Raw genomic sequence first — 17588 nt, forward strand, 5'->3', positions numbered from 1 at the left:
GTATGTGTGTCTGTCAGTGTGTGTGTGTGCGTGTGTGTGTGTGTGTATGTGTGTGTTTGTGTGTATATATGTATGTATATATAGGGATATATATATACAAGGACACAATATACATATATACTCAAGGACATATACACAATTTGTGTGTGTTTGTATGTGCGTGTGTGTGTGTGTCCGTGTATATATGTACGGTGATATATACACATTCTTGAAATAGAGAACGGTTTTTATGCATAAATATTAAGAAGAAGAAGAAGAAGAAGAAGAAGAAGAAGAAGAAGAAGAAGAAGAAGAAGAAGAAGAAGAAGAAGAAGAAGAAGAAGAAGAACAACAACAACAACAACAACAACAGCAGCAAGATATGGCTAGATAAATAAATAAACTGTTAAGAACTGTAGAATGATCAGAAGAGCATTTGCTAATTAAAAATTACTTCTTCTAAAAATCTTGGTAAAGCGAAATTTTGTTTGGCGTCCCCAAGAGATGTCATACGATGAATTGTAGCTAATTCGCAAAACAAACGTCGAGAAAGAGTGAGTTAATGACGGAATTACAGAATGAGAGTCGAATGGCTATGAAAAAATTGTCATAGCGGAAGAGAAGGAGGAATTTGTTTTATAAGATATTAGGTAACATTAAAAGAAATCGAAACGAATATAATATATACTATGAAAATATATATAAAAAAAAATGAGATTCGAGAATAATGTAACTTACCGATTTATTTAAGCGAAGTCCAATCCAAACCATTCTGATCAAATACATCAAATTCAAAGAAATCACAAACATAACAGCAGAGTATTCAGTGAATAGATTTTGAAATGAACCATTTATAATCAAGTAAGTTGCAATACAACATCCAGTAATACTACTGAGTATGATATATCCCGAAGTCAGCTGAAATGATTCATTCACTAAATTCAGTGTTTTACTCAGAGTATCATGTGAGTTACATATTTCTGTGATCTCTTTATATTTCTTAAAGAAATACGAAGTGTCTGATTGCTTTTCTTTTACGTACTTCTCAGCCTCGCTCGCTACTTTATTAAACTCATGCTGCAGTGCAGTGCCAGCTTCAATATTCATATACCAGTCAAGCGTCAGGGACGTAATTGTTATAGTATAAAATACAAAGCGTATTATTAAAAGTATTAAGACAGGACGCTCGATGGTTTTTAAATGAATTGTTGCGGAACTCCAAGTATTCGTAATGAAAAACGGGAGAATTTGATTAAAAATAGTGATAAGAATAAGAGGCAGCAACATCATTACAAAAAGAGATATAAAAGAAAACTTTAAGTTATTATTATAGAATATTTTATCGTCTTCATCAAAGGTAAGTTTGGCGAATATATCGATCATTTCTTTGTTTTTAGATTTTCTGAAGATTCTGATCAAACAGTAGAGTGAAAGCAAAATATGTAAAAATATTGCGTAAATATGTGCCAATATTCTATCAGTCGTGCTATGATCCAATTGTATAATATCAAAAATATATTTAATGGGGTTTACAATCAGATATACGAAGTACATGATATAAAAAGCATTGAAGCAGAGTGTACTACATTTGAGAGACTTCAACAATGATATGTTGATAATAGATATCCTTAATATATTAATTTTCTCATAAATTTGCAATATTCTATAAAATCGTGTTTCTTTTAGTTCCATAATTTTTGCAATTGTGTATTTTTAACAAGTTGTGTAAAGAGTGAAACTCGCTCACTTAAAACACACAAGCTGTATTTCTATGTATGATCTGTAGTTCTATAATGAGTTGCGAGTGTTGCAATGCTTCGTTTGTCACGAAAGACCTGGCAATAAAGAATGACCTGCCAACATATCTGTTATATAATGTCATCTGCATTGTTTGGACGTAGGGATTATTTCAAATCTGTTCTTATGGACTTAAGATATATATATATCAAATTAGATATAGATAACTAAGCTTCTTAAAACCCATGAATCGTAAATGCGTTATATTAAATCCAGGACGATGAATATAAATAAAAAATGTATATGTATATATATATATATATATATATATATATATATATATATATATATATATATATATATATATATACATATATATATATATATATATATATTTATATATATATATATATATATATATATATATATATATATATATATATACATATATATACATGTATATATATGTATGTATATATATATATATATATATATATATATACATACATATATATACATGTATATATATGTATATATATATATATATATATATATATATATATATATATGTATATATACATACATATATATACATGTATATATACATATGTATATACACACACACACACATATATATATACACACACACATATATATATATATATATATATGCATGCATATATATATACATATACATTTATATGCATACATATATATACATATATATGCATATATATACATATATATATATGCATATATATACATACATATATATATATATATATATATATATATATATATATATATATATATATATATACATATATATACACGCATAGACATATATATATATATACGTATACACACATATAGGGTTTATGCTTGACACTAATCTGCCCTACATTTGATTTTCGCAACACAATAACGAGATGAGGATATCGACGTAATATTAATATCCATTATTTTGTATTGTATCAAACGTGGTTTCCAGATTGAGGTGTGTTGAGTAAAAGATCTATCAGTCACATAAAAGAAGCTTTCTCTTTTTCCCAATGAATATATTAGCGTGAAATTTAACGCTAAGATAGCTTCTTACGTAGGAGCATTGTATTAGTTATATACTCTTATACAATTGTACATGCAAACATACATCCATACACACACACACACACACACACACACACACACACACACATATATATATATATATATATATATATATATACATACATACACACACACACACACACACACACACACACACACACACACACACACACACACACACATATATATATATATATATATACACACAGGGTGTGGTCAATAAACTGTAGTCTGAATTACGGAAAAATGAAATGAACACTGACATCTGATTTTGACAGATATTTTTCTAACCAAAATTGCATAAAAGTGTATTCAAATATTACAGAGTAAAGATATTCAATAAAATCGCCATTGTCTTCAACCACGACCTCCAGATGGTTTCGCAATCTCCTGCAACTCCTCTGGACGGTCTCCTTGTTTATATTGGTGAATGCTGCCATAACCCTTGCTTTCAGTTCATCTTTGGTGTTACATGGAGTTTTGTTGGTCTCTTGCTCAACTGCATCCCACACATAATAATCAAGGTGTTTGCAGTCTGGGGAATTAGGTGGCCAGATGTTAGGGGTGATGTGCCTGCAGAAATTATCTGACAGCCATGACTGTGTTCCCCTGCTAATGTGGCATAGTGCAGAATTCTTTTGCCAGATATAGGGCCTTCCAGTAGCCACCCTCTTGACCCAGAGCAGCACTAATGCCTCCAGACACTTAATGTAGGCCACCGTGTTGAGTCTGAGGCCATGTAGGAAGATGAATAGGAGCATAACGTCACCATCACTAGTGATCACTCCGAAGACCATGATGTCTACTGGATGTGTCCACTGGCTGTTGTGCGGTAAAGCAAACCTCGAGAGAACAGAGCAATGGTATGAGCACAAACCAGAAGGAGTAATGTAAAACGAACATTACAAATTAGCTGAACAGTTTTTCTACAATAAATCTAAAAGATGAGTACTGTAAAGAGTGATAAATTAGAAGAACTGGCATTCTTTGCTGCAATATTTTAAGTAAAAAGTTTCTTATTCTTTACTTGAAGTAATAGTTTGTCCTATACTTTTACAAATGTAATAACTTATCCTGTACAAGCCGCCACAATTGGATTGGCCAAATATCTTCAAACAACCAACGATTGAATGCTAAAACCTGTTGAAAAACATGAAAAACCGAAAAAACTTCATTCTATACGAAAAGAGAGCAAAAAATTCGCTACTGGTCTCTTAGATACCTACCAGATTGATCAAGTTGAAGGAAATGCGCCAACTGCTGCTGCAAAGAAAATAAAATTAATTGCAAAGACAAAAGCACATGAAAAATTAGCTAGCAGATGGGAACAGAGACCTCTACATGGCAAGTATGTGGCTCGTAGCAAACAAGCTGATGTCGACCAGAAACGCACACATCAGGGGTTACGAAGTTCAGGGCTAAAAGCAGAGAGTGAAGGTTTCATATTGGCTGCTCAAGACCAAAGCTTATTAACCCGGAACTACCAAGCCAATGTGATAAAAAATGGAGCTGACCTACAATGCCGATTCTGTAACGATGCGATTGAAACTATAGACCACCTAATCTCAGGGTGTAGAGTCTTAGCACCTGTAGAATATAAAGCAAGACATGACAGAGTCGGCCAGTATTTACACTGGACAATATGTCGGCATTATAAATTCAAAACCGCTGACAAATGGTATAAACACCATCCTGAAGCTGTGACTGAGAGAGAAAATGTATCGCATCTCTGGGACTTCCCCGTACATACCGACAAATCTATAAAAACTAATAAACTGGATATTATTATAAAAGATCAGACAAAAAAGAGGTGTTTATTGATTGACATGAGTATTCCTTGCGATCATAATATAGCGGCGAAATAATTTGACAAGAATTGCTATTAGAAATTGAAAAAATGTGGCATCTCAAGGCGACTACCGTACCAGTGATTGTAGGATCTCTAAGAAAGATTAAAAAAAGGGTACTGAAACCTATTTGAAAATGATACTAGGCCTACTATCCCTACAGAAAGTGCAAAAATTCGTGTTAACTGGAACAACTTATGTACTGAGAAGAGCATTATCGCTGTGAAAACAACATCCATTCTTGAATTTATTTATTTATTAATTTTTTTTTGCATACATATTTTACCTGTGAATTTGCGTGTGTAAACTGGAAATGCATACAATGAGCTTCTCTGCCCTAGGTGTACGGAAAACACTCGGCGAGAAATGGAAGAAAATTTGAAGAAAGAAGAAAAAAAAAACAACATAATAATAATAATAATAATAATAATAATAATAATAATAATAATAATAATAATGAACAGTGAGAGAAGAAACATAGAATATTTGGTAAACAGCAAAAAATCATGTTACATTATGCCGCTAGTGCAGAAGTAGTTAACAAAAATGGACTTGTGATTGCTCATAAATTCCAATCAAGAACAGTCAACGAGAAACCCTACTCTATATGGAATTACATGGTCAGTTTCACCGTGAAACCAACAAATTCAAAGACCATAAAGCACCATGGAGGCGTCTCAACAAGGGTGACCTAAGAAAGAATACTGAAAGCTTAATCATCGCGGTCGAGGAGCATGCATTGAATACCAGCTCAATGAAAAAGAATATATACCACACAAGTGCATTGGACCTTTGCAGATTGTGTGTGAAGAGGGTCGAAAGCGTGACTCACATGGTTAGTGCTTGTGAAAGACTTACACAGAAACAGTACAAGCATAGACTCGACAAAGTAGCCCCAAACCTCCACTGGCTACTGTGCCTTAAGTATGGCTATGAGGTCGCTGATGCTTGGTGCCAACATACACCGGGAAAGGTAACGGACGAAAATGGGAAAGCAAAAATCTCCTGGGACTTTGATTTCCAGACAAAGTATTAGAGTATAGAAGGCCAGATATAGTAACCTTTAGGAGGAAAAACAAAAGCGCCTAATAATCGACGAAACAGTGTCAGGGGGTCAAAACATCATTATGAAAGAAAGAGAAAAAGTTGATAAATATGGAGACCTGAAAATTGAGATCGCTAAGATGTGGCAGCTACGAGAGTCGAACATAAAGATTATCCCTATTGTCATCGGAGCATTGGGTTCAATACCACCCGATCTGAAAAAAACATCTGAAAACTTTAGAAATACCCTACAATCTAGGTGTATTGCAAAAGTCGGCATTACTTGGAATTACACGCATACTGCGCAAAGTACTCTCTGTCTGAGGTCCTTGATGTGACATAACAAACATTACAAACCCCCGGTAGACAAAATATCTTCAATGAACAACCTCACAATACTGTGCAACGTCTATAAAAATAATAATAATGAGGAAGATTTGAAGGATGCTAGGGAACTGAAATGTCAAATGGGAAAACAATGAGAGCGGTTGAGAAACAGCAGAGGTATAAGTGCTTGGGAATACTGGGAGCATACGAGATAATAAATGAAGAAACTATACAAATTACCAGCAGGGAATACACAAAGAGAGGCAAGAAACTATTGCAATCAAAACTGAATTCCAAAAATCTTATGGAAGCAATAAATTCAAGAACAGTTTACCGTAATCAGATATAGAGTTGGAATTATAGACTGGATCAGAAACGATATAAAGAAATTTGACAGAAAAATTAGGAAGCTGTTGACGATGTATGGAGCCCATCATCCGAAGAGGCTTAAATAGCAGTAGAAGAATGTGTACCGATGGAAAGGAAATGTTTAGTAAAGTATTTATGGAACACCACAGACAAACTACGAAAGACAGTTAATAAAGAACAGGTGATGGGAGTGCGTAATAGGAGAAAAGGGCAAGAAGGGGATACATGGGAACACGTAAGACTTTGCTGTTTGTCATTTCAGTGTCAATGAAGAAAGTACCAGTTGAATACTGGAGTTGAAGCAAGCGACTTACCCTTCTGCCAAAATTTAGGCCTTGAGAATTATTATTATTATTATTATTATTATTATTATTATTATTATTATTATTATTATTATTATTATTATTCAGAAGTCTTATCTTTCATCACGGGCTTTCACTGCACTACCGAGCGCAGCTCTGTGTGCCTTGGGTATGTGCTGTGGTTTCTTGTGGTGATCTTATTTTCTCTGTATTAAAAACGTTTTACGTAGGATTATTGTTATTTTGCAGTTGTTTATGTTGTTTTTTTAATTAAAAGAATAAGGGGGAAGAGAAAGTTGAAAAAGAAGATGGAAAGGAGGAAAGAAAGAAAGAAAGAAAGAAGGAAGAACAGAAACGAACACTATTAGGAAATGCAGAAATATCAGAAAAGCATTATCAAATTAAAAATGATGTCATCCAAGAGAAGGAGGGGAAGGAGAAGAAGAAGAAGAAGAAGAAGAAGAAGAAGAAGAAGAAGAAGAAGAAGAAGAAGAAGAAGAAGAAGAAGAAGAAGAAGAAGAAGAAAATTACTAGGAAATGCAAAATGATCCAAAACGCATTTCGTAAATTAAAAATGACGTCTTCCAAAAATTCTGTTTAACACATCAATCAATGTTATTCAAGTTATTAGAATGTTGTTCAGTGTGTCCTAAAAATAAAGCCTTTGCTGGAACGAGACAATAATGCATCCATGTGAATAGTTTTCCAGCCCCTCAATCAAGCCTTCTGCATTTCTTGGATAAGCGAGATTTTGTGTGGCGTCCCTAAGACGTTTTACGATGAATGGTAGCTAAGTCCGACGACCAAGAGAGAGAAAGTGTGAATGAAGGAATGATGGAATAAGAGAATGAGTAGAATGCCTGTAGGGATAATAGCTATACTCTGGTAGAGATGGAAGATTTTCATCCATTATTTCAGATCTGTCTGAGGTTCACATTTGGGAAACAAAAGATGAAAGACGGATGTCGGAAGATAAGATATCACATTAGTTTAAAACACCAATGGAATTGGGATAACATATTCGACATATTTTATGATGTAATATGTCAAATAAAATTAAAATAAAACTACGATTATATATAATTATATAGCTTACCGATTCATTTAAACGAACTCCAATCCACAGCATTCTGATCAAAAGTAACATGTTCCACGAAGCCAGAAACATAACGAAAACGTAATCAGAGAGTATAATGTTTAATGAGTCATTTATAATCATATAAGTAGCAACACAACATGCAGCAATACTAATGAACGCGATCAATCCCAAAGACAATTGAAATGACTCATTTACTAAATTCAGTGTTTTACTCAGAGTATCATGTAAGTTACATATTTCGGGAATCTCTTTATATTTCTTAAAGAAATACGAAGTATTAGATTGCTTTTCTTTTACGTATTTCTCAGCTTCGCTCGCTACTTTATTAAACTCATACTGCAGTGCAGCCCCAATTGCTGTATTGATATACCAATCAAATAGCATGCCCGTGAGTGATATACAATCAAATACAACGTGAGTTAATGCAATAATTAAGCCATGATTTTTGCTTGTTTCTAAATGAATTGTTGAGGAAACCAAATCAGAGCTCAGGAAAAACGGGAGAACGTAGTTCATAATAGTGAGTAAAATAGGCGGCAGCAATATCACTATAGAAAGTGATATAAAAGAAAATATTAAGTTATTGTTATAGAATTTTTCATCGTCTTCTTCAATTGTAAGTTCGGTAAATGCTTCGAGGATTTCTTTCTCTTTAGATTTTCTGAAGAATTTGATCAGACAGTAAAGTGAAAGCAAACACTGAAGAAACAGTGCATAAATATATACGAATATTCTATCAGTTTCGCTATGATACAATTCTATTATATCATACGTATATATAATGGGGTTCATTATCAGATATACCGAATACAGGATATAAAAGGCAGAGATACAGATAGTGTTACAGTTGAGAGATTTCAGTTTTACGCTGATAAGTGATATTTTAGAAATATTAATTTTCCCATAAAATTGTAACATTTTATAGAATCGTGTTTCTTTTAGTTCCATAATTTTGTAATTTGCTATTACTCACAAGTTACTTCTATATAACACGTTGAACTAAAACACAGAAGACTTATTTCTGTTTAAGATCTCAAGTTTTCAATTTTGCTTCTATAATAAGTTGAGAGTGTTGCTAAGCTCCGTGTGTCACGAAGGAACTGGAAATAAAGATATTGGATAAAGCTATTATATAATGTCTCCCGCTTTGTTTATATGTAGGGATTATTTCAAATCTGTTGCTATGGATTAAAATACATATCAAATTGAATATTGCTCGCTAAGCTTCTTAAGACATATAAATCTTAAATGATTTATATTCAATCAACACCTTTTGAAGCGTATAGAAAAGTGAATATGTATGTATGTATGTATGTATGTATGTATGTATGTATGTATGCATGTATGTATGTATGTATGCATGTATGTATGTGTATATACATATATATATATATATAAATATATAAAGCTGAGAATGTGTGTGTGTGTGTGTGTTTATCTGTCTCTGAGTCTATATGTGTGTATCACTAAAACTAGGGATCTACTCGACGGATCTCAAATTTTACGCAATCCTTAGTTTGGGTCCATGCAGTGTCGTGGGCCAAATGCGAGCCCGGAGCTATCTCTTATCTCTTAAAATATTGCAGTATTACGTGTCAAACTTGAAAAGATAACATCTCTAGTGTAAAGTGAGATGCTTTCACTTAATTAGTTACACTATTAATACTGAAATTATTAAAATGAATCTAGAATCCTACTTATATATCTCACATAGAAGCCTTATTTCTGTGTAAGATCTCTAGTCTTTCAATTTTGCTTCTATAAGTTGAGAGTGTTGCTAAGCTCCGTGTGTTACGAAAGAACTGGAAATAAAGATATAGGATAAAGCTGTTATATAATGTCTCCGGCTTTGTATGTATGTAGGGATTATTTCATATCTGTTGCTATGGATTTAAAATACATATCAAATTGAATATTGCTCGCTAAGCTTCTTAAAACATATAAAACTTAAATGATTTATATTCAATCAACACCTTTTAAAGCGTATAGAAAAGTGAATCTCTCTCTCTCTCTCTCTCTCTCTCTCTCTCTCTCTCTGTATATATATATATATATATATATATATATATATATATATATATATATATATATATATATATATATATGTGTGTGTGTGTGTGTGTGTGTGTGTGTGTGTGTGTGTGTATAAAGCTGAGAATTTGTGTGTGAGTGTGTATATCAGCCTCTGTGTGTGTCTATCTGTCTCTGTGCCTGACGGATCTAATTCATGGGCGAAATAAATTTACACCTTGCCTAATGCGAGCCCGGAGCTATCTCTTAACAACTTCTATATTTCAGTATTACGTATCAAACATGAAAACAACATTTCTGTTGTAAATTGTGATACTTTCAGTTAATTATTTTCACTATTAATACTGAAACTATTAAAATGAATCTAGAATCTCACTTATATATCTCATATATATATATATATATACATGCATCCACATATATGCATGTATATAAATGCATATATATATATATATATATATATATATATATATATATATATATTTCCATGTAAATGTTTATATACATATGTACATACATATATATAAGCATATATAGCAAATGAAAGACAGAAGATGGAATATACGAGAATTTATTATCACAGGAAATGTTTCGACACATCTAACATCGATTCCTCTTGTGGGACACTCAACAACTGGTTCAAGCGCATCCGGTGGTGCAGATGTATATTGTCCGGTGATTAATAAAGACAACTCTTTAAAATAACTGTTCCAGAATGTAACTTCCTGTTTTGTAGAGAGAAAAGCAGCCAGACGGAGGAAATATCTCCCGTCAACCAAATCCACTCACAAGGCTCTGGTCGGCCCGAAACTATAGTACAAGGCACTTGCCCAAGGTGTCACGCAGTTTGAATGAACCATGTGGTTCGTAAGCAAGCTACTTACAACACAGCCACTCCTGCGCCCATATAATATATATATATATTTATAAATATATAAATATATATATATATATATATGTATATATATATATATATATATATATATATATATATATATATATATATATATATATATATATATATATATATATATATATATATATATACATATGTATATATATACCTACACATATGTATATATACTTACACCCACTTTAGATGACAAAACCCATTGCCAAAACCGATGCTGTTTAGTAATCTATCTGTAGTGCTCTGTAAATACTCTGCTAGATTCTTTCTTTCCATCTGTACACATTTTTCTACTGCTGTTAAGCCTCTTCCAAATCGCTCTGTCCCTACGTACAGCCGTTTGACATCAGCGCTTGGATAATGGGCTGCATATTCTTCTTCTTCTTCTTCTTCTTCTTCTTCTTCTTCTTCTTCTTCTTCTTCTTCTTCTTCTTCTTCTTCTTCTTCTTCTTCTTCTTCTTCTTCTTCTTCTTCTTCTTCTTCTTCTTCTTCTTCTTCTTCTTCAGTAGTTTTATTTTTATAACGTGCTTTCACTTCACTACCGAGCGCAGCTCTGTGCGCCTTGGGTATGTGCTGTGGTTTGCTGTGGTGCTCTTATGGTTACTGTATTGAAAGTGTTTTGCGTAGGATGTGTGCTGTGCCCAGTAGTGCAATTTTCTGTATGTTATATATATTTGTAAGTCCTGGTGTTTTTGTTATGTATTTGTCTGAATATTTTTTTTATTATACCTAAGGCACCTACTATGATAGGAATTGTTTCTGTTTTTAGATTCCACATTCGAGTTACCTCTATTTCCAGGTTTTTGTATTTTGAAAGTTTTTCCATTTCTTTTAGAGAGACGGTGTCATCTGCTGGTATTGATACATCAATTAGAAAGCATTTTTTTTCTTCATGATCTTTGACAACTATATCTGGTCTATTATCCTTAATTTCTCTATCTGTGTGTATTGGCATATCCCAGAGTATGGTTGCTTTCTCGTTTTCTGTGACCTTTTCTGGCATGTGTTTATACCATCTTTTTTTCTGTTGTTATTCCATAGTGTTGGCATAGCTTCCAGTGTATATAGGTCCCAGTTCTGTCGTGTCTGTGAATATATTCCTTCTTAGCCAGGACTGGGCAGCCAGAGATAATATGATTTATTGTTTCTTGTCCATCTCCACAAATTCTACAGTTACTTGTTATGTTTCTTTTTATGATATGTTTTTGGTAATTTCTGGTGGAGAGGCTTTGGTCTTGTGCAGCAATTAAAAATCCTTCAGTCTCTGCTTTGAGTCCTGAGCTTCTCAACCATTGCTGGGATTTTTCTCTGTCTATTTCTTTTGCATTTAGTTTAGCCCAGTATTTACCATGAAGGGGCTTTTCTTGCCATCATTTTATTATGGTCCGTTGCTGTTCTAGTTTCAGTTTGGATTTCATTTGTTTTATAGCTTTTCTTCTTCTTCTTCTTCTTCTTCTTCTTCTTCTTCTTCTTCTTCTTCTTCTTCTTCTTCTTCTTCTTCTTCTTCTTCTTCTTCTTCTTCTTCTTCTTCTTCTTCTTCTTCTTCTTCTTCTTCTTCGTATTTGTTAGGTAGATTGATTTCTTGTTTGTATTTGTCAGCTTCCTTAAATACTGAAAACAGTTTTTTGTTTTGCTCGTGTTTTGTGGCTATTTGTATTAATTTTCCTTGCTTCTGGAGTAGGTATTTTTGCAGTCCTATGGTGGTTATTTTATAATAGTTTTCCAGCTGTATAAGACCCCTGCCACCTTCTGTGCGTTGTATATATAGCCTTTCTATGTCAGATTTTGGGTGGTGCATCCTATATCCTGTCATTATTTTTCTTGTTTTTCTGTCTATTTTAGATAGTTCGTTTAGTGTTCAGTTAAGGATGTTGTAGCTGTAGCTTATAACTGGGACAGCTAAAGTGTTGATACCCATTATCTTGTTTTTAGCATTGAGCTCTGTTTTTAGTATTGATCTAACTCGTCTATAGTACTCTTTCTTTATTTTTTTCTTTCATTTGTGTATGTTGTATCCTATCTAGTTCATTGACTCCTAAATATTTATATGGTTGGCTTTCGTCTAGTTCTCTTATTTCATTGGCTTTATCTAGTGTTATATTGCTACTTTTAACTAATTTTCCTCTTTTCAGGGTTGCTTTGGCACATTTTTCGAATCCGAATTTCATATCTATTTCCTTGGTAAAGCCGTGTACTGTCTGTAGTAGTGTTTCTAGCTCTTTGTCATTTTTTGCATATAATTTTAGGTCATCCATATATAAAAGGTGGCTGACTGTTTTTCCGTAGCATTTGTAACCGCACCCAGTTCTATTTAGCAATTCAGTTAAAGCTGTGAGTGCCAGGCAGAACAGGAGTGGAGATAGCGTGTCTCCCTGGAATATTCCTCTTCTAATGGGAATGGCTTTCGTGTTCACAAGTCCCTCTTTTGTTTGGAGCTGTAGCACTGTCTGCCATTTGTTCATTGAGTGCCTTATGTATTTTATAATAATTGGTGCCACCTTGTTTATGGCTAGTGTTTCCAGAATCCACGTGTCGGGAACACTGTCGAAAGCCTTTCGGTAGTCCACCCAGGCCATACTGAGGCCTTTCTTCTTTCTGCGGCTGTCTTCAGTTATGGCTTTATTGATCAATAATTGGTCTTTACAGCCGTATGAGCCCTTGCAGCATCCCTTCTGCTCTTCTGGAAACAGGTTGTTATTTTCCAGGTGCTTACTCAATCTCTGCGATATTATTGCAGTAAAGGCTTTGTAGATCGTAGGGAGACAGGTTATAGGTCTATAGTTTTGTGGTTTCTCCGTTTCCGTGGATTTGGGGATTAAGATGGTTTCCCCTTTCGTGAGCCATTCAGGCATTGTCTCTGGTTCTGCTAGTATGTTGTTAAAGTTTTCTGCCAGCTTTTTATGCATTCCTGGCAGGTGTTTTAACCAGAAGTTGGGGATCTTGTCGTGTCCAGGTGCCTTCCAGTTGCTTAGTCTTTGCAGTGTCTGGGTTACCTCTTCAGTTGTTATAGGGGCCCAGAGTTGCTCAGGTGCTAAGTTCGTTGTTTTAATGGTCCTTTTCTGGGGTTGTTGTTGCTTCACCGACCATATTTGTTTCCAGAATTTCTCTAGTTCTTCTGCTGTTGGTGCTGAAGTAATGTCTATTTTATTTTTACCCAGTTCTTGGTAGAGTCTTTTGGGGTTGGATTTGAACTGTTTGTTTTGTTCAAAGAAACGTTGGCGTTTCTCATACCGGCGGATCCTTTGTGCTTTGGCAAGGATGTCTTGCTTTAATTTTTCTTTTGCCTCAGGTAAGTCTTTTTCTGTAATGCCGTATTTGTACAGTATTTTTGTTTTCTTCTTGTTACTTAAGTGTGCTGATTGTCTACTAATTACGTTGAGAATCGATAAATCTTTTCTCTTTTTTTTAAATTTTGTTCTGGATGTTATTTATCCACAAGGTCTGTTTGGGTGGTAGAACTCCTGTTCGGATGGGTTTGAGTGAGTATCCTGCTTCTTTTGTGGCTGCAGTGGCTGCCGCATATATCATGTCATTTAGCTCAGTGATATTGCCTGTTGTTTCTGTGGTTGTTAGTTCCGTGACGGCCAGGTTTATGCTATTTATTATTGATGTTGTTTTATTGTCTATTTTGATTTTTGGGAGATATAATCTGTGGTCCATTCTAAGATCTGAGGTTTTCAGTTCTTTGGTTATTCTCATTTTCATAGTATCGTAATTATTAGGTTTCCTTTCGTTATTCCCAGGCTTTATATTTGTTTTGCCTACCTTTTCATTCATATGTTTGTCTGTGGTGTTCTGGATTGGTGCTTTTTGTACACTATTATACATCTCTACGGTCTGGGTTTGTTGTTTTTTGTTTACTTCGTTTTTGCCGGGAATGTTACGTTTGTCCTCGTGCTTTGCTATCTCAGTGTTTATATTATTATTTGGCATTGCTGTGTGACTACTATCTAGATTTTCCTCATGTATTTTTCCTTTCAATTGATCTATTTCTATTTCTGATATTTTTTTTTGCTTTTAGAATATATCTTCTTATGTTAGCTAGTTTGTTAGGGTTCATTGTTTTATCGAGGTCTTTATTTACATTATTTTTTTTTCCATATTTTATATGTATGTGTTGTTGCGTTTTCGTTTTTTGGGTAGAGCACTGCTGTGAAATAGGCGTGTAGGATCGAAATGTATTCCTCACGTGTCCATTTATGCCGTTTTGGTTTTGTTTGCGGGACATGAGGAACAACGTCCGGTCCTTTATTTTGACGGTCATCGTTTTCGTAGGGTACCGGTTCGTTTATTTCTGTTGTCAGATTGTTTTGCACGTTCAGATCTTCGTATTTTTTGCGTAATAAGCTTACAGTACGCACTTCTCGGTTGTTATTCTTGGGTGGAATAATACCGGTGTTATTTAATCTGTTTGTAATTTTTTTGTACATGGTGTTTGGGTTTGGAGATAGTCTGAATTTTGATGTAACACGTGTGTTTACGATCGCTGTGCGGGTAGTGGAGGTATCAAGTTAAAATACATCATTATATTTGGAAAAATAGAAATAAATTTCAATGAGTATTACTTACTCGGATATAGTCCAACCCTTTGTCAGCTATTTTTTTTGGCTCCATGCGATGTCTTTATTTCCGATGTTTTTGGATAAATTTCGGAGCAGTGATTTATCGTTCTCACATGTTAAACTTCCCCGGTGTAGTCTTTTATTATTGTTATTATTATTAATATTATTATTATTATTATTATTATTATTATTATTATTATTATTATTATTATTATTATTATTATTATTATCATTATTATTATTATCATCATCATCATCATCATCATCATCATCATCATCATCATTTTATCATTATTATTTTATGTTTGACTTTTGTTTTGCATTTGTACAAGTTGGATCCAAGTCTCACCCAGAGACCTCAAGAGACAACAATTTAGAAGTTCATGTAGGTGTTATGCCTAGGGTACCATATATTTGGATTTGTACATAGTGTTGTTCTAGATTATTATTATTATTATTATTATTATTATTATTATTATTATTATTATTATTATTATTATTATTATTATTATTATTATTCAGTATTTTTCCTCACGCGCTTTTACTGCACCACCGAGTGCATCTCTGGGTGGTTTGGATATGTGCTATGCATTGTTGTGGTGCTCTTATAGTTATGGTATTGATATTGTTTTACGTTGGAGCATTATTATTGTTGCTGTAGTTGTTATTGTTATTTTTAATTAGAAGAATAACTAGGAGGACGTTGAAGAGGAGAAGGAGGCGGACGAGGCATGGGTAAGATAGAAACAAATAAAACAAAGGAGGAAATAAATAAATAAATGAATAAATAAATAAATAAATAAAGAAGGAAAGAATGAAAGAAAGGAAATCTTTAGGAAATGCAAAAACATCAGGAGAGCATAATTAAATAAAAAAAAATGAAGTCTTCCAAAATTTCTGTTTAAGAGATCAGATATTGTGACTGAAATTGTTAGAATGTCGTTCCATTCTCTCCTAGAAATAAAGCCATTACTGAGACTGGACAATAGCACATGCACGTAAATAGTTTTCGAACTCTTCACACAAGTTTTCTGCACTTCTTGGAGAAAATAGAATTTGCGTGGCTTCCCTAACACGTTTAACAAAGTATTGTCGCAAAGTCCCAGGACAAAGAGAGAGAAAGTGTGAATGAATGATGGAATGAGAGAAAAAATTGGATGGCGGTAGAAATAATAGTCCTAATTTTAGTGATGGAAGATTTTCATCCATTATTTCACCTCTATCTCATGTTCACCTTTGGCAATGAAAAGACGCAAGAAGGATGTCGGAAGAAAAGATATCACACAAATTTAAAACACCAATGAAATTGGGATAACATATTCGGCATCTTTTATGATGTAATATGTAAAATATAATTGGAGAAAAAATACGCTTATATATTGTATAACTTACCGATTTATTTAAACGAACTCCGATACACATCGTCCTGATCAAAAGCATCACGTTCAACGAAGACATAAATATAACGCAAGCGTGTTGAGAGAATATATTTTGAAATGAAGAATTTATAATTATATAAGTAGCAACACAACATCCAGTAATACTAACGAGTACGATAAATCCCGAAGACGACTGAAATGATTCATTTACTAAATTCAGTGTTTTACTAAGAGTATCATGTGAGTTACATATTTCTGCAATCTCTTTATATTTCTTGAAGAAATACGAAGTATTAGATTGCTTTTCTTTTACGTATCTCTCAGCCTCGCTCGCTACTTTATTAAACTCATGCTGCAGTGCAATCCCAATTGCTATATTGATGTACCAATCAAATAGCACACACGTAAATGATATAAAATTAAATACAATGGAAATTAACAAAATAATTAAGTCAAGAGTTTTACTGCTGTTTAGATATTTTGTTGAGGGATTCCAAAGAGAGTTCACGAGAAACGGGAGAATGTAGTACATAATAATTTGTATAACAGGCGGCATCAATATCGCTATAAAAAGTGATATAAAAGGAAATACTAAGTTATTGTTATAGAATTTTTCATCAACTTCTTTAATTGTAAGTTCGGTGAATGCTTCGAGTATTTCTTTGTCTTTAGATTTTCTGAAGAATTTGATCAGACAATAGAGTGAAAATAAACAGTGAAGAAATATTACATAAATATATACGATTATTTTATCAGTTTCGCGATGAATATCTTCTCTTAGATCGTAAGCATATATAATGGGACTTGTAATCAGATATACCAAATACAGGATATAAAAGGCAGCGATACAGATAGTTTTATATTTGAGAGACTTCAGTGATATGTTCATAAGTGA

General features: G+C 33.4%; 1 protein-coding gene across 3 annotated transcripts in view; it reads right to left on the minus strand.

Annotated features, from left to right (window-relative positions):
- The window catches only part of LOC149134305 (uncharacterized), a 136198-nt gene that overhangs the window by 77795 nt on the left and 40815 nt on the right, over window positions 1-17588 (minus strand). The window contains exon 1 of one of the 3 annotated variants that reach the window (XM_089356051.1): window positions 718-1796. The exons of the other annotated variants lie outside the window; for them this stretch is intronic. Within the exon in view, the coding sequence (XP_089212177.1) occupies window positions 718-1671 (954 nt within the window). The 5' untranslated portion in view covers window positions 1672-1796. Of the gene's footprint in view, window positions 1-717; window positions 1797-17588 lie in introns of those variants that run through there. 3 annotated transcript variants of the gene reach the window in all.

Source organism: Octopus bimaculoides, chromosome 8, assembly GCF_046866305.1.
Source record: "Octopus bimaculoides isolate indiv1 chromosome 8, ASM4686630v1, whole genome shotgun sequence".
Classification (NCBI taxonomy): Eukaryota; Metazoa; Mollusca; class Cephalopoda; order Octopoda; family Octopodidae; genus Octopus; species Octopus bimaculoides.